General features: G+C 40.4%; 1 protein-coding gene across 4 annotated transcripts in view; it reads right to left on the minus strand.

The window, feature by feature from the left end:
• Nucleotides 1-24,774, minus strand: part of LOC109933307 (TPR and ankyrin repeat-containing protein 1) — an 89,827-nt gene that overhangs the window by 54,085 nt on the left and 10,968 nt on the right. For 2 of the 4 annotated variants that reach the window (XM_048595553.1, XM_048595554.1), the window contains exons 2-7: nucleotides 24,475-24,567; nucleotides 14,862-15,001; nucleotides 9,504-9,618; nucleotides 9,014-9,167; nucleotides 6,630-6,730; nucleotides 4,696-4,782 (exon numbers count right to left, since the gene is read on the minus strand). In XM_048595553.1, the coding sequence (XP_048451510.1) occupies nucleotides 4,696-4,782; nucleotides 6,630-6,730; nucleotides 9,014-9,167; nucleotides 9,504-9,618; nucleotides 14,862-15,001; nucleotides 24,475-24,492 (615 nt within the window). In that variant the 5' untranslated portion in view covers nucleotides 24,493-24,567. Of the gene's footprint in view, nucleotides 1-4,695; nucleotides 4,783-6,629; nucleotides 6,731-9,013; nucleotides 9,168-9,503; nucleotides 9,619-14,861; nucleotides 15,002-24,474; nucleotides 24,568-24,774 lie in introns of those variants that run through there. The other 2 variants (XM_048595555.1, XM_048595556.1) reach the window with 2 other exon arrangements.

A 24,774-nucleotide genomic window follows, 5' to 3' on the forward strand; every position in this document is an offset into this window, starting at 1 on the left:
CAGGCTAAGATACAGAAGCATTTCTATTGGCCTGGATTACATAAAGATGTGGTTGAATTTTGTCGTAATAAAACCAGCACCTTTGATGTCAATTCCCACGTTTGAATAACCTTTCACGCGAGTTATGATTGATTGTGTAGGTCCCCTCCCTAAACCAAAAGTGGAAACCAGTATTTGCTACCCATAATGGAATGTCAAAGCAAAAAGGGTTGTGGAGGAATTGCTTGCTTTCTTTACTCATTATGGATTACCCAGGGAGATTCAGTCAGACCAAGGGTCCAATTTTTCTGCCAAATTATTTAAGGAGGTCATGGATAATTGACGCACCAAACACTTTAAATCCAGTATGTACCATTCTGAATCCCAGGGAATATTGTAAAGGTGGCATCACCCCTTAAAGACAATGCTAAGGGCTTAGTGTCTAGATTACCCAAATGATTGGGATAAAGGTATCCCCTTTATATTGTTTGCTACTAGAGATGCTCCAAATTAATCAACTCCATTTACTCCATTTGAATTGATGTTTGGGCACAAAGTAAGAGAGCCTTTAAAAATAATTAAGGAAAAGTTGATAGGTCTGAAGTCAGAGATCTTACAATTGGATAATGCATCTGAGGTGAGAGGAAGATTAAACAAGAGTAGGTGAATTAGCTAGACAACATTTGAAGGTGGCACAGCACATAATGAAGCAAGAAGCAGATAAGAAATCTAAATTTCATATATTTGCCTGTGGGGATAAAGTATAGGTGCTGTTATCAGTGGTAGGGAGATCCCTTCAAAGCGAGGTTTCATGGTCCATATCAAATTGAGAAGAAGTTAAGTCAGGTGAATTATCTGGTAAAGATGCCAGATAGGAAAAAAAAAATTCAGGTATGTCATGCGAATATGCTGAAACATTACTATGACAGGGAAGGGGAACTGGAGAAACAGGTATTTAGTTACTGCCACTCAGAGTTAGGAATCAAATCGAGATGATGTGGATTTTGATGTGCCTCAGAATAAATTGCATAATGAGGAAGTCCTAAAGAACAGGATAAGGTAGTGAGCTATCTGTCCCAGGAACAGAGAACTGAACTGAATGACTTGTTAAAGTGCTATGAGGATATATGTGGAAATAGAACGGGGAGGACTAATACCATAGTACATGAGGTTGACGTAGGGAATGCTGTTCTGATAAGACAACACCCCTACAGGCTTAATCCTCTCGAACCAGCACAGGTACAGAAGGAAAGTGGAAATGATGCTCCAAGAAGACATCATAGAGCCAAGTCAAAGTGAGTGGAGTTTGTTGACCACGTTGGTTCTCAAACCTAATGGTACTCAATGATTTTGTGTGAATTATCAGAAGGTCAATACTGAAACAAAATCTGACTCATACCTAATTCCAAGGCTGGAGGATTGTGTAGAAAAAGTAGGACAAGCCACTTACATCACAAAGTTGGACTTACTCCATGGTTACTGGCAAGTACCTTTGTTGGAGAGAGCAAGAGAAGTTTCTGCTTTTGTAATCCTAAATGGGCAATATCAGTTTAAAGTCATGCCCTTTGGAATGAAGAACACACCAGCCACTTTTCAAAAACTTATGAACAAAGTTGTGGCAGGATTGACTAATTGTGCCATCTATTTGGATGACTTAGTGATCTTTATCCATTCGTGGAAAGATCACATGGAGCATTTGGCAGAACTCCGAGAGCCTACGGAAGGCAAAGTTGGTCATAAACTTGGCAAAAATAGAATTCGTGAAGGTGGAAGTGACGTTCTTAGGGCACAATATCGGACACGGATGGATGACACCGAGGAACATCACAAAGATATTCAAGGAATTTACAAGGCCATCCTTGAAGAAGGAAGTGCTATGGTTTTTAGGATTGAGCGGATTCTACAGGAAATTTCTACCAAATTTTAGTAATTGTGGTGCTGTTGAGAGATCTGTTAAAAAAAAAGCACGAAATTTTGGTGGATAGAACAATGACAGGGGCATTTGAGAATTTAAAAGCAGTTTTAACACCAGTTTTAGCCACGCCAAATTTTTTGAAACCTTTCAAAGTCACCATCGACGCAAGCGATGTAGGGTTTGGAGTTGTGTTGTTACAGAAGGACAATTATGGAATTGAAAGGTCAATCAGTTATTTATCGAAAAAAAAACTCAATATGTCCCAGAAAAAGAGTTATTGGGTTTGGTACTGGCCTTACAACATTTTAATGTCTATGTGCAAATAACACATCAGAGACGGTTGTGTATACCGATCACAATGCTTTGACATTTCTGGAAAGATTTAAGGACAAGAACACTCGATTATTTCATTGGAGTCTTACAAGCACTTAATTTACAGATTATAGATGTTGTGGATCGTGGAAATGTTATTGCGGTTGCTTCATCGCGAGTTTAAAAAGATAAATATTTATATAAGATAGAAATGGTAGCATTCAAATTGTATGTTTGTAGAATTAGTATAAGATGTGTAACTCTTGATTAATGAGGTATGGATCTAGCAATAATGGTGTTAAGGTTTAGAAAAGAAAAGTAGTGAAGCCATCTTTTCATAATGATGGGGTGGTGGGGAATGGGGGGGGGGGAAGAGAGGTGTTGCAAAGGTGGGTAGAGTACCTGTGGATTGGAAGGCAGGATGTTACAGTTTGGTGCTTGTAAAATGTTGGTATTTGTAAAATGCTATGGGGAAAGCAGTGCATGGTCCCTTTAAAAGATGATGTGTTTTCTATGCTTAAGAGATTCAAAAAGGATGTCTGTGGGTTTGCAAGTACACACAGCACCCGAATTGAAACATTTGTATCAAAAGGCTATACTGTTAGCAGGCAAAGCAGCATTTTTACCAAGACAACAGGTTTTCATATTTAGCTAATTAATTTAAATTAGGCCCTTAGATACCAATTTAAATCTAATGGTTTTGACAACATGGGACCAATCCTACTGTAAAAAATTGATAGGTCATCAAGGGTATAAAAGATGAGGGCACTTGGAAAATTGGGGGAGAGCCAACTGTCATCTGCCAAGAGAACAGCTCTCAGCTCTGAGAGAGAGAATTCTATGACAGCCAGTAATTCTTTAAGGTTTAGAGAAAGGTCCATCTAAATTAAAGGCACCTATGGCACAAATAGTTAATGTTCCTGACAAAAGAATTTGACGGAGAAGGCGTTCCTGACAGAAGGATTCAATCAGGAAGCATTCCTGACAGAAGAATTCAGAGGGGTAGACACAGAACATTCCAGAAGATGTAACCTTGCTGTAATTTTGAGTCACTAAATTCTAACTTCTTTTTATTTGATATAAGTGGATCTTGTACTTATTGGAAAAGCGTATCATTATAATCTTGTTTTATTCGGGAACAGTTGGTAGGTAGAAGGCTTTATTCATTTGTTAGTAGTTTCATTAGTTTGTTCACTGTTAGAGTTAGCTAAATAAATATTACTTGTTGATTATAAAGAGAGCGTCAGGTTTTCTTTTAACCACACCTTTATAACAGATTGGAGGGCCTTTTAACAGATTATAGGGTGGGACGAGCCTCTCTGGGTGTTTGGGTTTTAGTTATCAGAGGGGTTTGAACCCTGCTTTACAACATGACTCAAAAGCTTACCCATAAACTTGACTTCATTTTTCCCAGAGCTGCAACTGTTGAATCAAATTGAATAAAGCAGCCTAAGACTCTGTAGTATACCTCATTTCCCAGGATGCCCAAGCACCAATGCACGGCAGAGATGGAAAACCTTGCCTCAACTTCTAACGGTCTTTGTTCAGTTGAAGATAAGAACTAAAGGACAAGTTTCAAAAACTTTATCCTTATATAACATATTCTGGGGAAAACATGCACATTGAATGAAGACGTGAGAACTCAAAACTAACAGCAAGAAAATGGCTCAGAGTGTGAGGGTGGTACCATTTCCACATGGAAATACAGAAACTAGGAGCAGGAGTAGGCCATACTGCCCTTCGAGCCTGTTCCACCATTCCATGTGATCCTGGCCTACCCCTATCTCTACATCATATTCCCACTTGATTCATAGGCAAATGATGCATTCAAAATCTAAAAATATATCCATCTCTTTGTTGGATTTATTCAGTGACTTAGCATCCACAGCTTTCTGTGGTAGAGAATTCCATAGGTTCACCACCCTTTGAATGATTATTTTTCCTCATCCCTGTCCTACCCTGTATCCTGAGATTGTGTCTCCTGGTTCTAGACTTGGCAACTACGTAAAACATCGTCCCTGCATCTAGTCTGACCAACCCTGTTAGAATTTCATACATTTCAATTAGATCCCTTATCACCTTTCTGAATTCTAGTGAATACAGGCCAATAACAATTGTAGAGGAGCTCTATAACATAACCCGGTCAATATTTACCCCACAGTCAGCATTAAAAAAAGATAGATTTCTTGATTATCATTACATTACCATTGATGAGTGTATGCTGTGTTTGAACCGGTTGTTACGTATTCTGTATTTTAATGGCAACTACATTTCAAAAGTAATTAATAGGCTGCAAAATGCTATGAGACATCTTGTGGTCATGAAAGGTGCTATACAAATGCAATTTTTTTCTCTGACGCCATATCAGATCATATTGGTTTTGTTTTACACACAAAAAAAAATTTTTACTCCTTTCAAGTAAAGCTACAGGAAACCAATTAGCAAGCATAATATATTCCCAGTGATAAATTCCACATTGAAATGCATACCCCAAATAGTTCTTTAAGAGAGATTTGTGCAGCGCTGTATTCGTTACCAGGCATCAACTTCCAATCACACAAGACAAGGTAAAGAGCCTAGGAAGGAAAAGTATAAAAAAAATGAAGTCAGTGCACTTATCAGTTCCCAATAAACTAGATTAAATTACTTGCTGCATTGCTTAGTATAACCATGGAAATATGTTTCTATTCATTCCTTTCATGAGCAAAGTGTGTCCTTTGTCTTCACCAGTGGAGGAAGGGGAGAGAAGGTATAGTCTACCCTTCAAGCACTTTTATCATTAATCATTAATACATTACCATTAGAATATCAATCACACATTTACAATCAAGGTTATAGAAACCACATTTATGCAACCAGTCCTCATAATTCAATGTTTAAACTGCATTGAGAATATAGAACCTACTTCAAGAAAAAGGAAAATGCCACGAGGAAGTTGCAGAAATTAATTGCTGAGACAATAGCACATGGACTGCAGCAGTTCAAGAAGGTGGCTCACCATCACCTTCTCAAGAACAGCTAGGGATTGATAATAAATGCTGACCCAGCCACCGGCACCCATGTACGAGTAAAAGAAACCTGGCAGGGTTGAGGGGCTTTACTTACGAAGAGACATTGGGTTTCTGTACATTAAAACAGAGACCTAAAAGGAGATCTAATAGAAGTGTTTAAAATTATTGAAGGTTTTAATAAATTAAAATGGGAAAGCTATTTTCGCTACTCGGTAATTAGAGGCTACAAATGTAATCCTTGATAAAAAGGATGAAGGGGAAAGTTTCTTTTTCTAGTACAGGATATTTGTCAGGATATGTATTGCCTTAGCAGAAACAGTAGTAGGAAGTAGATTACAGGATTGAGGACAAGAAGTATTTGGAAAAAAGAACTTTAACAGATCCAAGGAAATGGCAGCATAAGGAACTGATTATAATATTAACCTGGTCTGCCAGGTTGACATTTTACTGATTGGACTATTGGACTAAGCTAGGCCTTGCAGGTATGATCAATGTTAATAAGCAATTTAATCAAAGTTCTGTCATTGCATAACAGTTTTCAGAAAACTTTATCATTTTCCAACAACATAGAAAACTAATTCCGCATATTATCCTTCTTAATTGCATCCACCTGAAACGGTTTCTCTGCTTCCCTCTCCACAATGCTGCCAGATCTGCTGAGTATGTCCAACATCTTCAATTATACGGCTAAGATCACAAAGTAAAGGGGCTATACCAGTATCTTTAGTGCAACAGAAAAAGAACTGGGCAAGTAAAGAAAATTAAAATAATTGACTAGATACAAGTCAGTTGAATTCCCCTCACAGTTTTAACTTTGGTATAATCATGAAATGCAAAAATGTGTGGACTGTCAAGTAGAGAGTGAGAGAAATGCATAAGCATTGACAATTTGTGAGTGTTGGATTCTTAAAAATGTAAGTTCATGAGCTTGTAATTGTAATATGTTTCTATCTCCAAAAGGTCGGATGCAGTTGCTAGGTATGACCATTAAAGTGTCTGATCAAGAACACAGGACTTAAGAGCAGGCATTGGCCATTTGAACCCAGTTTACCATTTGATAATTTCAAATTTCAGGTTGTAGTCTCAACTTCACTTGCTTGTTTTTCTGCTGTAGATCTCAACTCCCTTGTCTATCAAAAACCTATCTGACTCAAATCTTAACTGTTGCATACACTGTGTCAATGAATATCCGATCCACCTGACTTCAAATGTTCAACAGCTTCATTGAAAATCTTATGCTGACAGGAATTAGATTGATTGGAAAGCTCTTACAAAGTAGCGACATTGGTATGAAGGCTGAATGACTTTCTTCTGTGCTATAAATGCCACCATTTGCTTTCCACAAATATTAAAGGTGTTTTAATTCAGACAAGTTTCAATTTTAATCAGCGTTACTTTAAGTGACTGCTTACCTTCCATAAATTTTTTCTTGCAGCTTTTTCAATAACAATTTGCCAAATTGTGGAATTGTAGCCTTTCCATTTTAAGACTTCAAGGAAGTTGCTGTCGGTCCCTGTGAAAGTATGGTTAACAGTTAAAATAATGATCTAAAATTCACAAATCCTAAATGTGTCATTAATGTACGCTGTCATGCAAGCATAAGTGGTTTTATTTGTATTAGGTAGTGCTTACTGGTGATAATACAATGCTGCCACCTTAGCAAGTCACTGTACAATAGACTTGAAAGCAAAACCAATTGAAATCACAACAAAAGAAAATAGCTAATAGTGATTCATTTCAGCAAAAGTTGCAACAAGTAATTCAACAACTAGATTTGCTGGGGTTGAGGGGATATAGGGAGTGAAATCTATGTTTGATAACCCTTATTCCACATTGAGAAAGGCATCGAGATACAGAATCACCTCTCTGAGCTCTTTGCGCTGTCTAGGGTTTGGTATGGAACAGAGTGCCTTTGGCTACAATATCACAAGTCACATGACACCAGGTTAGAGTCCAACAGGTTTAATTGAAATCACAAGCTTTTGGAGCACTGCTCACTTCACCTGACGAAGGAGCAGTGCTCCAAAAGCTTGTAACTTCAAATAAACCTGTTGGACTATAACCTGGTGTCATTTGACTTCTGACCTTGTCCACCCCGGTCCAACACTGGCACCTCCATATCTTGGCTACAATACACAGTGCACAACAGAAATTTCCAACCCCTCCTTACTCATCTAGCTGTTTGTTTGCTAGTCAGGTTAATATTTTGACAAGCTTTAGGCCCCTTTCTCAACAGAGCAGCAAACAGGCAAAAGCTAACAATAAAGTCAATTCTAAACTATCTCTGCTAAATGCAGCTTGTTTATTTCAATCCTTATTACCTTTCAGTTCTTTGCACAATAACTTAGAGGTACAGTTTGTGAACAGCTTGCGTGGCACTATCACGATTGCCAAGTGCTTGCAAACATTGTCTGGACAGGACCAAGATCAATCAAAAACCAACCCTTCTCCTTTTTTCTTAAATGCTAATGAATCTTCTCTCTGTCTGGCACAGAAGTAAAACTTTCTTAAAAAAAAAAAAAAATCAATCGTTGGAGCCAAAAGCTCTCACCGTCATCTCTCCCTTTCTGGCTGGCCAGTGCTTCACTATAACCCCAAACATCACAGTGCCCAATGCTCACTTCTACACCACTTCTCTTCTGATCCACATCTAAGCTCCTCTCTTCTCTCCCCCTTGGTCATCCGTTCGCACTCCCACACTAACAACGTGGAAGTGTGGTGGAGGTAGATTCAATTGAGGCAATCAAGAGGGCATGAGATGATTATTCAAACAGAAACAATGTGGACGGTTATGAGAAAAATACAGGAGATCGGCACCAAATCAAAATGTTCCGAGAGCCAGTATAGATACAATGGGCTGGGTGATCTTCTCCTACATCCTAACAAAGCTCTGACTCAGTAAAAATATTTTACAGGGTCACAGATATTATTTCTGCAGGTTAGCAAATCTAAAACATGGAGGCACTGTCTCACGATAAGGGACTGATCAGTTCATACTGAGATGAGAAGGAATGACTTCACTCAAAGGACTATGAACATTTAGAATTCTCTACCCCAGAGGGTTGTGGAAACTCCATTGTTGAATAGATTGAAAGCTGGCATAGCCTGATGTTTGGTCTCTCAGGGAATCAACTGATACGGTCACCGTCATATCAAACGTAGAGCAGACTCTACCAGTCATATGATCTAGTCCACCTACTATTTGTGTTTCCCCATCTCCAGCAATCCCCTCCCCACTTCTCTCTCAGAGGTCCAAACCAAAACCCAGCTTCCTTCACACTCTTCCTCTCCAACCTCAACTTCTCTCACTCTCTTTCCCTCCCCCCACCTCTCCGATATCCCCAAACCACATTTCCACCTGTATCTTCGTCAATAATTTTGAATCAATGGTTTCTAGTTATAGACCCAAAACTTCTTAAAATCTTGAAAACCACTTAATGTCATCTTTAACTTGCTCTGTTCCGAGAACGGTCCAAAATAGTTTACTTTCTCCTCATAACTCAAGTTCTGTTTCCTTGATAAAATTCTGGGAATCCTTTTCTGTAACTTTTCTCAGGTCTTTACTAACTTCCTCCAGTGTAATGCTTGGAAGTGTCTATACTAGCCTAGCTCAGGCCCATTGAGTGATTTGTAGCATACTATCACGGTATGTATTCTCTTTTACATAATATTATTCACATATCATATTTAATTAATTTCTGGTATTGTTATACAGTTAGCCATCTAGTAAGCAGTGTGTTCCCAGTTAAATCCATGAATGGAGGGTTTGGAGAACGCTACACAAGATTCAACACACCACACGTTGTCAGTATTCCCACTATAAGATCTGCAATTTCATGTTGAGACTGGTCCCGATTGGCGTCCAGGATGTTTAGCCCTTCATAGAAATACTGATGTGCTACTATATAATCGTGCATCTTCAGCAAGGCATTGCCAGTCCAGTAGTAACCCTATGTTGGAAACAAGATCTACATGAGAGATCAGCAACACAAAAATGTAAGACAAATCCAGTCCACTGAGAAGGTGGAGTGAATGTAAATATTACAATGCAAGTGACTTCAATGCGACAGAGCTCCTAACTGCTTTTGTTTCATTGCACTTCTATGAAGACTCTGAAAAAGTTTTCATACATTCAACAGTATTATCAGGTTATCAGAAACACAGAACCATGCAACCCACATTAACAAGCTTAAAGCATAGCACAGGCACCCTGCACACTTGACAAGGCAATGCATGCGTAACTCACAATGATCGATGCAATGAGACAGTGAGGTATACACACTTACCTTGATATAGGTTCTGTCGACAGCAATAGCATATTGTGCGGAATCAAAAGCATGTTTCCACATTTCCAGGTTATAAAGGGCATTTGATCTGTTGCAGTACAACACAGCCAATTCCCTGTAAACAGAGATTCTTCGTTAAGTTTGTCCCATAGCTTTAGTGTTTAATTATGTTGAAATTACAGTATGCAAAGAGATATTTGCATGCAATTAGCCCGCATTGAAACAAAAACAAAACTGAAATTCCTGGAACAATTCTGCAGGTCTGGCAGCAAGTGTGGAGAGAAGTCACAGTTAACGTTTTGGGTCGAGGTTCTTCAGAAGAGCGCCCGTAGTTCTTTCGGCTTTTTGCTAGCCTGTATTGATATTCATTCTCTCCAAGAGAAAAATACCACAAAAGAGTGAACTGTGTATGCAGGAGATCGGAACCAAAAAGAAACAGAAATTGCTGGAGAAACTCAGCAGGTTTGGCAGCTTCTGTGGAGAGAAAACAATTAATGTTTCGAGTCCTTAAGAATCATTGACTTGAAATGTTAACTCTATTTTCTCTCCACAGATGCTTCCAGTCCTACTATCACATCTGTATCTTTGCCTGTTTGCTTTAAACAGTTTACTTATCAATTCTTAAATATATAAACAGTCTTTTTACTGCAATCCCAATTCCAGTGCAGCATTCCTCAGCCTCAAAAATCTATGTAAAAAATGTTTCTCTGGTACTGTCCTAAATCTTACATCTGTCACTTCATTGTAATCAATCTATTCTTATACAGAGCACTTTTCACTTCATAATTGCACATGTCTCTATCAAATTACCTCTTCATTTCTTCCATTGCCACGTGATTAGCCACAGTTATTCTACATCTTCCTCTGTATTTGCTCATACCAGGCAGCATCATTGTGAAATCAGAACAGGAAATGTAACAAACACTCAGCACGTCAGATAGTATTTGTGGAAGATCAGGATTATAGATTAAAATTGAGATGTGGTCGGTTCTAAACAACTGAAAGTGGAAGGTTGGGGAAAACACCAAAAGGGAAGATCTTTGATTGGGCGAAAAGCAGGAAACATCAAATGACAAAGGGAATGGTGGTGTAAGGACTAAGGGAAGGGTATAAGGGCATGGCAGGAAACAAAACATGTAGGGAAAGCAAGTCCTGAAATGGAAGAAAGAAGAAATAAGTAAAGTAAAACACAAATCACCAAAGAAAATTGAGCAGAATTTGTGGTCTGAAATTTTTCAACTCCAGTTTGGAAAGCTGTAAAGTTCCAAACAGAAAGACAGAATGTTGTTTGTGTTTACATTGAACATTATTGGTTCAATGCAATAGGCAGAAATCAGAAGTCAGAAGGTTCAGTTTGAGACCAAGGTGGAGACCTAAAATAATAGGCAACAGCAAGTATAGGGTTATCCTTGCAGATTGATAAAACTGCTTCCCAGAAGTCATCGAAATTATATTTCATCTCCCTAACTACAGCAGACTGCACTGTTAGCAGTGAATACAACAAACTAAATTGAACAAAGTTCAAGTAAATCATTGCTTCACTCAGGAATGGTGTTTGGGCCTTGAAAAATGAGGAGGGAGGAGTTAAAAGCACAAATGTTACATCTCTGAGATTGAATGGATAGATGCTGTGGGAAAGGAAGGCAGTGGACCAGAAATGACCAGTAACTGAGGAACAGATCAGAGTGTCGCCAAGGGAATGGAACTTTCATAAAGCTTTCAGAAAGAGGAGAATGAAGGAAGGTTTATAGAGTCATAGAATCATGCAGCACGGAAACAGACCCTTTGGTCCAACCAGTTCATGTCGAACATAATCCCAAACTAAACTAGTGCCACCTGCCTGCTCCTGGCCCATATCCCTCCAAACCTTATCTGTGGATATATCCATCCAAATGTCTTTTAAACATTGTAATTGTACCCACATCTACCACTTCATCAGGAAGTTCATTCCACACGCGAACCACCCTCTGTGAAAAAAAATTTGCCTCTCATGTCTTTTCTAAATCTCTCTCCTCTCGCCTTAAAAATGTGCCCCCTAATCTTGAAATTCCTCACCTTAGGGAAAAGACAAATATCATCAACTCTATCTATATCTCATTATTTTATAAACTTCTAATCAGGTCACCTCTCAACCTCCTATGTTCCAGTGAATAAAGTCACAGTCTGTCCAGCCTTTCCTTAAAAATCAAACCTACCATAGGTGAATCTCTTCTGAACACTCTCCAGCTTGATAATATCTTTCCAATAATTGGGCGACCGAAACTCGACACAGCATTCCAGAAGAGGCCTCACCAATGTCCTGTACAACCTCAACATAACATCCCAACTCCTGTACTATACTATATTATACTAAGTATATTATACTGGAGGTGGCAGAAATGACGAGAGATGATACATTGAATACAGCCTGGTGGGATGGAAGACAAGGCAAAAGGTGCCACCTTAGCTTTTGTGAGGGGCATTAGGTAAACAGACGACAGCAGATATCCAGAAAATGGAACAGTCCAGTCAAGGTTTTGATGTCTGAGTATCAGTGGAGTGTGAGAGTGAGAAGGCTCTCTGCTGGTTTCATTTAAGTCATTATTTAAGTGATTTATGCTGTAAATAAAATAATGATGAGTATAGCCCTTTCATTATGCTTCTATTACTTACTATGTGTTTTTACATTAATTATGTGGGCCGTCTGATCAACTAGAATATTTGATCAACTGGTACATTCTTGTCCCATTAGTTTTCCTAGGACTTTTTCTCTAGTGATAGTTTTCCTATTTATTTCCTCTCCTCCCTTTGCCCCTTGATTACCTGGTAATTTTGGATTACAGTTAGTGTATTTATGCCTAACACCATTAGATGCTGGTTAATAAAAGGTTTGCTGTACTGTATAAAAAGAGAGATAAGGGAATGTGAGACAAAGCAAGCACATTTGGATGAATATACACCATGGGAATAAGTAATTAAAATGAAACATTGGTCTTTTGTCAATTGTCAGTCTTAATTAAAGATGCTGGAACAGCATCTGTCAAGTGCTGCAGCAATAACTGTTGTGTCTCTTTTTGGAGTGGTTTTTCTCAGATTCTATACAAATTTTCACATGACTGAGATATGCTTCATCTTAATAGGGGTTAATAAACACCGTTATATCAAATTTCACCCAAATGTTCATGTTCACATTCTTGAAAAGCTATGCGACATGTTGAAGTCTACAAGCCTCCTATCACATCCAGAAATATCTGTGTGCCTACAGTAGTGCACCACAAAGATCAAATTCTGAGAGAATGGAGGAGGAAAAGATAAACAGGATACATTCAAAAGCAGCGAGTTCAGAAAATAGTGCAGGCAAGAATAATGGAACCAGGAAGTGGCAGAGGAGTTGAATAAATACATTCCAGCAGTTCTCACAATACAAAACAGTAATGACATTCCGAAATTACCAAGCAATCAAGGGGCAATAGGAGGAAAGGAAATAAATATAATAATTATCACTAGAGAAAAAGTACTAGGAAAACAAATGGGGCTATAGACTGTTAAGACTCCTGTACTTGATGGGATGCACCTTAGGATATTGAATGAAGTAACAACAGATATAATGGATACATTGGTCATAATCTTCCAGGAATTCTTAGAATCTGCAAGAGTCCCAGGGGATTGGAAAACTGCCAATGTAACACCTTTACCTAAAAAGGTGAGGAGAAAAAATATGCAGGTAACTACAGGCCTGTTATTGGGAAAAAGTTAGAGTCTATTATAAAGGATGTAACAGTATTGCATTTAGAAATACAGAATTATGATCAAGAAAAGTCAGCATGGCTTCATACAGGGGAATTATGCCTGACAAATCTACTAGAATTCTTTGAGGGGATAACAAACAGGATTGATGAAAAGGAAGCAGTGGATGTAATATATTTGGATTTTTAGGAGGCTTCTGATAAGATACCACAAGTTAGGCAAATTTAATAAGATAAGGGCCCATGGTTTTGCAGGCAGCAAATCTACATGGGTATAGAATTGGCAACAAATAGAAGATGATGAGTTGTAATAAGGGGATCGTTTTCAGAATGGCAATCTGTAACTAGTGGAGTGCCACAGGGATCAGTGCTGGGGCCACAGTTACTTATAATATACATTAATGACTCAGATGAGGGAAATGAATGTACTATAGCCAGATTTGTGATTGACACAAATTTAGGTGGGAAGGCAAGTGACCAGGATGATGCAAAAAAATCTGCAGAGGGATGTAGACAAATTACGCGAGTGGGAAAAAAAAACTGACAGATGGAATATAATGTGGGAAAATGTGATGTTATACACTTTATCTGGAAGAAGTGCTGAATATTATTTAAAACGGAGAAACACTGCAGAAACCTACAGCACAGAAGGATTTGGGAGTCCTTTAACATGAATCACAACAGCACCTAAGTTCAGTGGGTAATAGAGAAGGCAAATGGGTTGTTGACCTTTATTTCAAAGGGAACGGAATATAAAAGTAAGGAGATTTTGATAAATCCATAAAAGACTCTAGCTGAGGCCTCAGCTAGAATACTGAGAACAGAACTGGGGCCCTCATCTCAGCAAAGATTTACAGGTACTGTAGGCAGTTCAGAGAAGGTTCATTAGGCTAATACCAAGTACAGAGGGACTGTCTTATGGGGAAACATCAGGTAGGATGGTCATATAGTCATTGGAATTTAGAAGAAGAGAGGCGATCTTATTGAAGCATACAAGATTTGTATGGGGCTTGACAGGGCAGATGCAGACAGGTTGATTCCCCTCAAGGGAAAATCTGGGACTAGAGGGTATAATCTCAGAACAAGGGAATTCCCATTTAAGACAGATATGAAGACTAATTCCTTCTGTCAGAAGGCAGTGAATTCTTTGCTTCAGAGGACTATAGAGGCTGGGTCATTAAGGGTATTCCAGGCTGAGACAGGATCAAGCCTTATGGGAAAAAAAACAGAAAAACTGAGTTGAGGATTATCAGATTAGCCACGAGATCATTCAATGGCAGAGCAGACTCGATGGGCTGAATGACCTACCTCTGCTCCTATGTCTTATGGTCTTAAATGCATGTTCCAATTCCTATCTCACATCTAAAGACAGATTTAATCCAACATAGAAATCATAGACAAAAATAGAAATTGTTGGAAAAGCTCAGCAGGTCTAGCAGTATCTGTGGACAGAAACCAGAGTTAACGTTTCTGGTTGAGTGACCCTTCCTCAGAACAGAAATCACAGTACTGGAACCTATTTTATATGGACTCTCCTCCAAACTTTTGTGGAACTTTAGAGGAAATACACTTGGGAATGGCTAAACTGTGGACATCCCTTGGAACATTTACAAACTCAAAATAAAAATTTTACCTTTTAGTTGGCTGCAAATCACGCAGAATGCTCAAAGCTTCATCATACTTCTGGATTGCAATACGATAACGCCGCTGTTTAAATGCTTCATTTCCAATAGTTTTCAGTTGATGCGCAATCATGTTATACTGCTCCATGCTCTAACAGAAAATAAATATACTTAAACTTTGCAACTGTCGCACATCGATCTCCTTGACTATTACAACAAAGGTCTTGGATACTTTACAAGGGTTTAATAATACCCAAGACATGCAGTGGTTCTACTGGGTTCCTGAACATGTATTACACAGCTGAAAGTACAACTGACAGAATTCTCAAAAATTAGTTGCCTAGCAGAGCTGTGGATACAGTTGAAGGTCCAGAATAAATGCCAGCTGCTGTATTTCCTTATGTTGTATGTTCCTTAAGCCTTTCAGCCTCTGTGAAAAGAGATGATTTGTTTAGTGGAAATCAGTTACTTTCTGTGAAAAACACAGGTAATGAAAACCACAAATGGTGAGAAGATAACAAATTTCAACTTGCAAAGCACCTTGCCTCCTCAGGAAATGCACTTCACAATGAGTTTCTTTTGAAGGCTAGCCATTATGTTAGGTGGGCAAATGTAGCAGTCAACTTACACGCAGCAAGGTCCCACAAATATATCAAGATTAGTGACGGATAATTTTTTGTTGTTGTTGTTTGGTGGGAACATGTTTCACCCAGACCAGCTGTAAGATCTTCTTTGAATGGTCGCAGAGAGATCAGATCTTGCTGAGACAACAGAACTACATTAACAACCTTTCTCAGGTTTCAAGATTGACATTTGAATTCTCAACCTTTGTACTTAAAGGCAAGAACACTATCTTTGAGTCAAGGCTGCCACAAATCAACAAAGGAGTTTGGATATCACATTGAGAGTTATTTTACTTACTCACAAAAAGTATAAAGTATTGATGTATTATTTTAAATTTTGAAGAGGTAATCTAAAGGTTTGGATTTTAGGATTGTTATGTTCTGAAGAGTCGGCACTGGACTCGAAACATTAATTCTGCCTTCTTCTCACAGATGTTGCCAGACCTGCTGAGTTTTGCCTGTAATTTCTGTATTTGTTTCAGATCTCTAGTATCTACAGTTCTTTGTTTTATTTTGGTGAAGAAGGATGCTTAGGATGAGATGTTTGCCTTCATTTGTTGAGGTGTAGAATATAGGAACAAAGAAGTTTTGGAAATTTTGTTACAACTTTATAAAACATTGGTTAAGCCGCAGATGGAATACTGTGTGAAGTTCTGTTTGCCACACTATTCGCAATTGAAGTGGGTGCTGAGGAGATTCACCAGGATGGGAGAATAAGTCTCAGCTTTGAGGAGAGGCTGGATAGATTGGGTTTGATCTCCCTTGGAGCAGGTGGAGGTTGGGGTGGGGCTGGGGGTTGGCTGACTGTGGTATGCAAAATTATGAGATGTATAGAGAGAGTAAATTATGAGAATCTTTTCCACATGGCAGACGCGTCCAAGACCAGAAGGCATAGGTTCAAGATGAGGAGTAAGTGGTTTAGAGTAGATCCGAGAAAATTTTTATACCCGTAGGATGGTAAAAATATAAACATGCTTGAGAGGATGGTGGAGGCTGGTCCTCTTACAACATTTAAGCAGTATCTGAACGAGTGCTTCAAATGTCAGGGCATAGTAGATTATGGTCCAAGTGCATATAAATGGGATTAGTGTAGTTTGGTGATTGTTGGTCACATAGACACAGTGGGCTGCAGGGCCTGTTTCTATCCTGTATGACTCTAAAACGTCCATTATGATAAAATTCCAAGCCTTAGAATTCCTGCACTTCTTTTTGGAGAAGGACGCTGGAGCTGGTTTGGGTGGGAACAGGAGACACATACGATCAACTGAATGCATTAAGGACAAGGTTTTACATGACTGGAACATTTATGGGCACTCGGATAAATTTCAAAAAGACTGCAGATGCTTAAAATCTGAAGCAAAAACAGAAATTGCTGAAAAATCTCAGCATGTCTGGCATCATTTGTGAAGAGAAATCAGAGTTAATGTTTCAGGTCCAGTGACCCTTCTTCACAACCGATGGCAGCTAGGGAAAGGATGGTTTTTATACAGAAGATGGTTGGGGAGGGGGGGGGGGGGGGGGGTGGTGGTGGTAGCAGGGAGATTAGATGATAAATGGAGATAGATCCCAAAGAGAGATAAACACAGATGGACAGACAAAAAGGAGTGGTTAAAAGGTCAGTCTGGACAAAATGAATAGCTGCTAATGGGGACAATTAATGGCTTACAATGGGTAGTGTGTGGTAGCAGCCCATGTAATGAAAAGGCCAGGTGTGTGGGAGATGAGGGAAAGCGTGGAGAAAGGTGCTCAAGCCCTAAAATTGGTGAACTCAATAATCAAGTCTGGAAGGCTGTAGGGTTCCCAAATGGAAAATGAGGAGCTGTTTGTCCGGCTTCTTTTACATTTCCTGCACCGTGTTCTGACTTGTACAAATTGACTTGCAAACGGACTCGGGAGCAGAACATTTTTGCAACCCGGAGATTGCTTGCACGATAATCTTATAAACCCTATAACTATGCCAAGACACCACAGAGTATAGTCTAAACAACACCAGCTGCAAAACTTTCCATATAATGTGATAAGTCAAGGACAAAGATAATCAAGAACAGAGTCGCCACTGGCTTTAGTAAGTGCCCTTTGAACAGCGCTCAGTCTGTTGCTGTTTTACAACTCCCTCTTTCATTACTATGATCCTGGGAGGAACAAATGTTAGAATACTCATGTCCCCCAACCATGATGACTTACAATATATTTATATCTACTCAATGTAGCCCACAAAAAGAAATTTTGTTACTACAGGATATTATGTTCATCTACTATTTAAGATCTATAGAGAGCAAATATCAGAAAAAGACTAACACCATCAACTTACACAATTTCCTTCCAAATACAAGCAAAGTGTGGGCAGACAAAGTGGCAAGATGTTTTTCAACAGTTTAAGCGAGCGTCTATATGCTATACTAAAAATCATGCATCGGTATGCATTTCTGGTCAACGTTTTTCATGTTATAATGTGAACGGTCATGATGTAATATGCTTCACATTTCACCAAAATTCCAGTGGCAGTACAAGTATTCCCTATTTAAATCACATTCTAATGGTATATTTTGCTTTTACACAGTTTGTAAACAACAGAACTTAACAAAGTGCTACCATCGTTTTTATTTTAATGTGGTTGTGACACGAGCCAGGACTGCACTATAACTGTGCAAGTTCAGTCTGTTTATTTAAACACATTCCTGCTCTGCGTGTCGGTTCTCCTGAAGCCCTTGAACTCTTTGTCCTCTCCCACTTGCTTTCACTGAATGCCCCTCATCCCCTTGCTCATTACTCCTCTGACTCCATTGCCCCTCTCCTCAAATGCCTTGTTCCTCCCTCCTTGATCCCTCGTTTCTTCCCACTCATCAGTCTCTCTCCTAAGCCCCTTGTTCCCACTCACTTCCTTATCATCACACTTCTCCAACCCCTCATCACGTCCCTCTTCCAACCCTCCCACTCATCACTTCCTTCTCCTGGCCTCCTCACTACATCCTACTCACTCTTTACCAATTGCCATCGACCTTCCTGGTTGCTTCACTCTGGTTTATGAAGATGGGTGACAAAACGAACACAGCCAAGGATCGGGCCTAGACCCGAAACGTCAGCTTTCCTGCTCCTCTGATGCTGCTTGGCCTGCTGTGTTCATCCAGCTCTACACCTTGTTATCTCAGAGGTTCAAACGAGTACAGTTTTTATTGCAAAAAATTACAGGTTAGGAATGCAACCCACTTTAATTGCAGAGTTTCTTATAGGAAAGTGATCTTTTGTCAAGCATGCTACTTTTTAAGAACAGATTAGGAGGGCAAACAAGGGAAAACTGTATATGCAAGTTGTCTAGCAAATGCTGTGACAAAGACCACAAATGGGGCCTGATAGACCAAAATATTTGTCACAGACACAGTGGGTATAGTTCATTCCTAATAAGTAGTCTCAAAGAAGATAAAAGTGGTTCTTTAGAAAACTAAGAATTAACCCCTCTATCTTGAAGCAAACCAAAAGTATCCATGAAGAATATAAACATTTGAATAGTTAGTTACAAAACAATTGCTTGCTATGTGATGCAACGCAACGTGACGTAACATGGGGGTTGGTGGGGGGGGATGAGGGAGCAGAAATTGATTAGCTCCGTTAGTTGGACAGCTGGTGTGACAGAGTCACGCCAATAGTGTGGGTTCAATTCCGGCACTGACTGAGATTACCATGAAGGTCTTGCCTTCTCAACTTCACCTCTTGCCCAAGGCGTGGTAACCCCCAGGTTAAATTCACTACCAGTTGTCTCTCTCTCTAACGAGACAGCAGCTGTATGATTCTTTGGGACTATGATATCTTTACCAATTATTTGGGAAACTATTAAAATTTACTTGTCCAGTTCAATCTCTTACTATCCCAGTGATATTCTCCATTACTTACATGCCATTTTGTAGAGATCCTGTCCACTGAAGATGGTACTTTTGTCAGGCTGAAGCTAATAATAAGTTCTTTCTATTTAGGTAATCAGAAAAGGCGCACGGTGGCTCAGTGATTAGCACTGCTGCCTCACAGCGCCAGGGACCCAGGTTCGATTCCACCCTCGAGCGACTGTGTGGAGCTTGCACATTCTCCCCGTGTCTGCGTGGGTTTCCTCCCACAGTCTAAGGATGTGCAGGCTAGGTGGATTGGTCATGCTAAATTGCCTATAGCGTTCAGGGATGTGTAGATTGGGTGGGTTATAACGGGATGGGTCTAGGTGGGATGCTCCGCGGGTCAGTGTGGACTTGTTGGGCTGAAGGGCCTGATTCTATGAAAAGTTTAAATGACAAGGATTAAATGAGAGAGATAACAAGGTGTGGAGCTGGAGGAACACAGCAGGCCAGGCAGCATCAGAAGAGCAGGTAAGTTGACATTTCGGGTCTGGACCTTCCTTCCGATTAAATGAAGTTTTTTAGAATAATGACAAGTCCAGAGAGAATATGGGGTGAAGGGTGCCAAATTAGTCACAGATGATCTGATCTTTGTGGCCATTTAGAAATGAGCTTATTTACAGAACTTTAAACTCTTTGTTGAATTTTTACCTTATTAATTTACTAAAAAGTTATTACAAAAACTGTTCTGTAGCACCTTCTTTGAGATTACAGAATGATAAAGAAAGCACGTAACTTAAAGACCTCTATAACAAAGCTACTTTACAACATCAATTATCTAACCTCACCCCACTGCATCCTTTATCTCTTCTTGAGCCAGTGTTCCTTCAAATACACCATTCTGCCTGTTCGTGGAATTTGTATCGTGGAGGACCTTCTCCACGATAATCCTCAATACTGGCGCCCCACAAGGATGTGTACTCAGCCCGCTACTGTACTGCCCGTACACTCATGATCGTGTGGCCAAATTTCGTCTGAAAGGCATCGACAAGTTCGCTGACGACACCACCGTTGTAGGCCAGATATCAAACAATGACGAGACACAACACAGGAAGGAGATAGAATGCTTGGTGTTGTGGTGTAAAGATAACAATCTCTCCCTCAATGTCAGCAAAACTAAAAAGCTGATCATCAACTTCAAGAAGAAAGGAGGAGGAGGATACGCCCCTATCTACATAATGGAGCTGAGGTACAGAGGGTCGAAAGCGTCAAATTTTAAAAAGTGATGATAACCACGTAGATGCGATGGTCAAGAAGGCACAACCATGCCTCGCCTTCTGAGGAAGGCTCAGGAAATTTGGCACATCCATAAGGACCCTTACCAATTTTTACAGATGCACCATAGAAAGCACTCTATCTGGATGCATCACGGGTTGGTACGGCAACTGCTCTGCCCAGGACTAGAAGAAACTACAGAAAGTTGTGAACACAGCACAGACCATCATGCAAGCCAACTTCCCATCAATTGACTCCATCTACACTTCTTGTTGCCATGGAAAAGCAGTTAACAAGGACCCCTCCCACCCCGATTATAATCTCTTCCACCGGGCAGAAGATACAAAAGCTTAAACACACATACCAACAGGTTCAAGAAGAGCTTCTTCCGTGCTGTTATTAGATTGCTGAAGAACATATCAAATTTCAAATCCAATATTGATCTTGCTTTTTGTCATGATGTGGAGGTGCCAGAGTTGGAATGGGGTGGACAAGGTCAGAAGTCACACGACATCAGGTTATAGTCCACCAGGTTTATTTGAAATCACAAGCTTTTGAAGCGCTGCCCCTTCATAAGGTTAAGTGTAGAGAGGCACACAGGCACGGAATTTATAGCAGAGAGATCAAAAGATCAGATGAATGGTGTGAATGGAATGTCATCAGATTGAATAATAGGTCTCTGTCGTCGATCAAAAGTGTCAGATGATGTGATTAAAGCCTCAACAGCTGAACAAGTGAAGGGATCACCTATAATCCAATTAACTGAGGCAGAAAGATAATTACAAAAAATTAAAAATAAGGTGGTACTGGAGACAAACCAAATGACTGGAACAACATGGTAGGTATAAGAGTCGCATGACGTGGGTCTAACCAAAGTAACAAGTAATTCAAAACTGTACAATCTAATTAAAGTGGAGAGACCATAAGATATCAAGGTGATGGTGTCAAAACAGAACAGCATGGAAGATTTTACAGATAGAGAACAGTATGGTGGGGTTACACGTAGTGTGACGTGAACCCAAGATCACAGTTGAGACCTTTTTCATGGGTACAGAACTTAGTTATCAGTCTCTGCTCGGCAATTCTGTGTTGTTGTGTATCTTGAAGACCTCCTTGGACAATGCTTACCCGAAAATTGAAGGCTGAATGCCCTCGACCACTGAAGTGTTCTCTGAATGGGAGGGAACATTCCTGTCTGGCGGTTGTTGCACAGTATTCATTCATCTGTTGTCGTAGCGTCTGCATATTTCGCTACTATACTATGCCTCAGGGCATCCTTGCCTGCAGCACATGAGGTAAGCAACATCCGCCAAGTCACATGAATATCTGCCGTGCACATGGTGGAGGGGAGTGTTCCCACGTGTGATGGTGGTATCCATGTCGGTGATCTGATGTGTCTTGTAGAGGTTGCCATGACAGGGTTCTGTGGTGTTGTGGTCGATATTGTCCTGAAGGCTGGGTAGTTTGCTGCAAATGAAGGTCTGTTTAAGGTTTGGTGGTTGTTTGAAGTTGAGAAGTGGAGACGTAGGGAAGATCTTGGCGAGATGTTAGTCGACGACATGGTGAATACTGCAGAGAACATGGTGTGGTTTCTCCGCTCTAGGGAAAGTACTGGATGACGAAGGGTGCTCGATCAGTCATGTCCTGTGTCAGTCTTCTGAGGTCATTGCGGTTTTTTGCTATGGCACGTCAGAACTGATGATCAATGAGTTGAGCATTGTATCCTGTTCTTATTAGGTCATCTCTCAGCATCTTTAGTTGTCCGTCACGTTCCTCTTTGTCTGAGCAGATCCTGTGTATACATAGGGCTTTTCTTTAGGGGATAACTTCTTTAATATGTTTATGGTGGAAGCCAGAGAAGTGCAGGATCGTCAGGTTATTTGTAGGCTTACGGTTGAGTGAGGTACTGAGGTGTCCATGCTGGAGACGCACCTGTCCCAGCATGAGACTGATTTTTAAGAGTAGTCCATGGCAAGTCTGATGGAGGGATGAAACTTGTTGGTATTATTGTGTAGTCATTTCAGTGATTCCTTGCCACGAGTCCAAAGGAAGAAAGTGTTGTTGCTGTATCTGGTGTATAGCATTGGTTGGAGGTCCTGTGCAGCAAAGAAGTCTTGCTTGAACTTGTGCATGAAAATGTTGGCATATTGCGGTGCAAACTTTGTCCTCAGGGCTGTTCCGTGTGTCTGGATGAAAGGCTGGTTGTTGAAGGTGAAGACGTTGTGTTTGAGGATGAAGCTGATGAGTTGTGGGATGGCATATGGAAATTGGCAGTTGTTGACGTTGAGTACGAAGGCTGTTACAGCAATGCCGTCGTCGTGGGGGATGCTGGTCTCGAGTGCCAAAACATCCATTGTTACGAGAAATGTTCTTGTTTCAACTGGTCCATGGGTGCTGAGTTACTGCAAGAAGTCTGTAGTGTCACGACAGAAGCTGGGGTCTCCTTGTACAACAGGTTTCAAGATGCCCTTGACATAGCCAGAGAGAGGTTCTCACACAGGGTCCCACTGCCTGATAAGATGGGACGTCCAGGTGTGTTGGCTGTGTGTATCTTTGGAAGGCAGAAGAACACTCCTATGTGAGAAGTATGTCGGATGAGATTGCGTGGGATACTCTGAAGGTCTGGATCAAAAGGTCTTAATCAGTCTGTTGAGTTGAAGGGTGTGTTGTTTGGATGGATCAGCAGGTAGTTGTCTGTAGCATTCCTGGTTGTTCAGTTGTCGGTACACTTCTTCACAATAGTCCGTTCTATTCGGTATGACAATGGCTCCTCCTTTGTCTGCTGGTTTGATGATGATGTTGCGAATGGTCTCGAGAGCATGGATGCCGTTGCACTGTACATGGGTGACATTCTGCACTATCTTGTGAGAGCGGCTGATGAATCTGGCGTTAATGAATCTCCTGACGGCTTGAACATTCATATCAAGCCTAGGGCAGCAGCCTTCCAGAGGGGTCCAATTTGACTCTCTTCTTTGGTCACTGCACTGCAGATCTCTCTGTTGACTGTTCCAGTCAGTTGGTTGTCACATTGGGCTTGCTGCTGACATCTTGGGGTTCTGAGACTGCGTTTTGTACACCTTCCTCGCAGCTGTAACTTTGTATTTCTCGCTCTGTTCAATCATGCTATGATCTGTATGTCCTTCTATGTTATTTTCACTATACTTCGGGTACATGTGACAATAAATCAAATCACATCTTTCTCCTTCGAGCCTATTCTCTGGGTTCAAATTAAACCGCCTTACAGTTTCTACTTTTATCTCTCAGGGTGTCAAAAAATATAGAATTCACAACTTCATTTAGTATTCCTTCTCTTTTGGAGGCAGCACGGTGGCTCAGTGGTTAGCACTGCTGCCTCACAGTGCCAGGGACCCAGGTTTGATTCCAGCCTTAGGCAACTGTCTGTGTGGAGCTTGCACATTCTCCCCATGTCTGTGTGGGTTTCCTCCGGTTTCCTCCCACAGTCCAAAGATGTGCAGGTTATATGGATTGGCCATGCTAAATTGCCCATAGTGCCCAGGGATGTTTAGGTTAGGTGGGTTAGACATGGGAAATCAGGGGTAGGATAACAGGTCTGGGTGGGATGCTCTTCGGAGGGGCAGTGTGGACTTGTTGGGCCAAACGGCCTGTTTCCACACTGTAGGGATTCTATGATTTTAATTCTCAGGCAACTGTTTTAACAAAAGGCTTAGCATCTCAGTCACAACGTCCTGATTCTCACTGCATTACTAAATTTGCATACAAAAGGCCTCAAAAAAACCTGCATTAGCAAAGGTCAATCTGTATGTTTTCTCTCTCCTATTTACATTGTTTGGAGACAAGGCATCAAGTCAAATATAACAACCTGCAAATGTTCTTGAGAAACATTGCAGAAATATTTACACAATGAAAAAAAACTGAAAATTAGTTACCTTAAGATCATATGCCATCAGCGTTCCAAAGGGTTTTGATCCTTTTTGCCTCTTTTCTTATGTGTTGATTTGTCCGGTTTGAATTTTCTGAACCTGGAGATTTGGAAGTGTTGTTTTTAGCACTGCTGGTTCACTATTTGATTACGGATTTGTCCAACAAGGTTGATATCTTAGATAACAAGGTGTAGAGCTGGATGAACACAGCAGGCCAAGCAGCAGAGGTCTCGGCCCGAAACGTCAGCCTTCCTGCTCCTATGATGCTGCTTGGCCTGCTGTGTTCATCCAGCTCTACACCTTGTT

The sequence above is a fragment of the Rhincodon typus genome, chromosome 4 (assembly GCF_021869965.1).
Source record: "Rhincodon typus isolate 14 chromosome 4, sRhiTyp1.1, whole genome shotgun sequence".
Lineage (NCBI taxonomy): Eukaryota > Metazoa > Chordata > Chondrichthyes > Orectolobiformes > Rhincodontidae > Rhincodon > Rhincodon typus.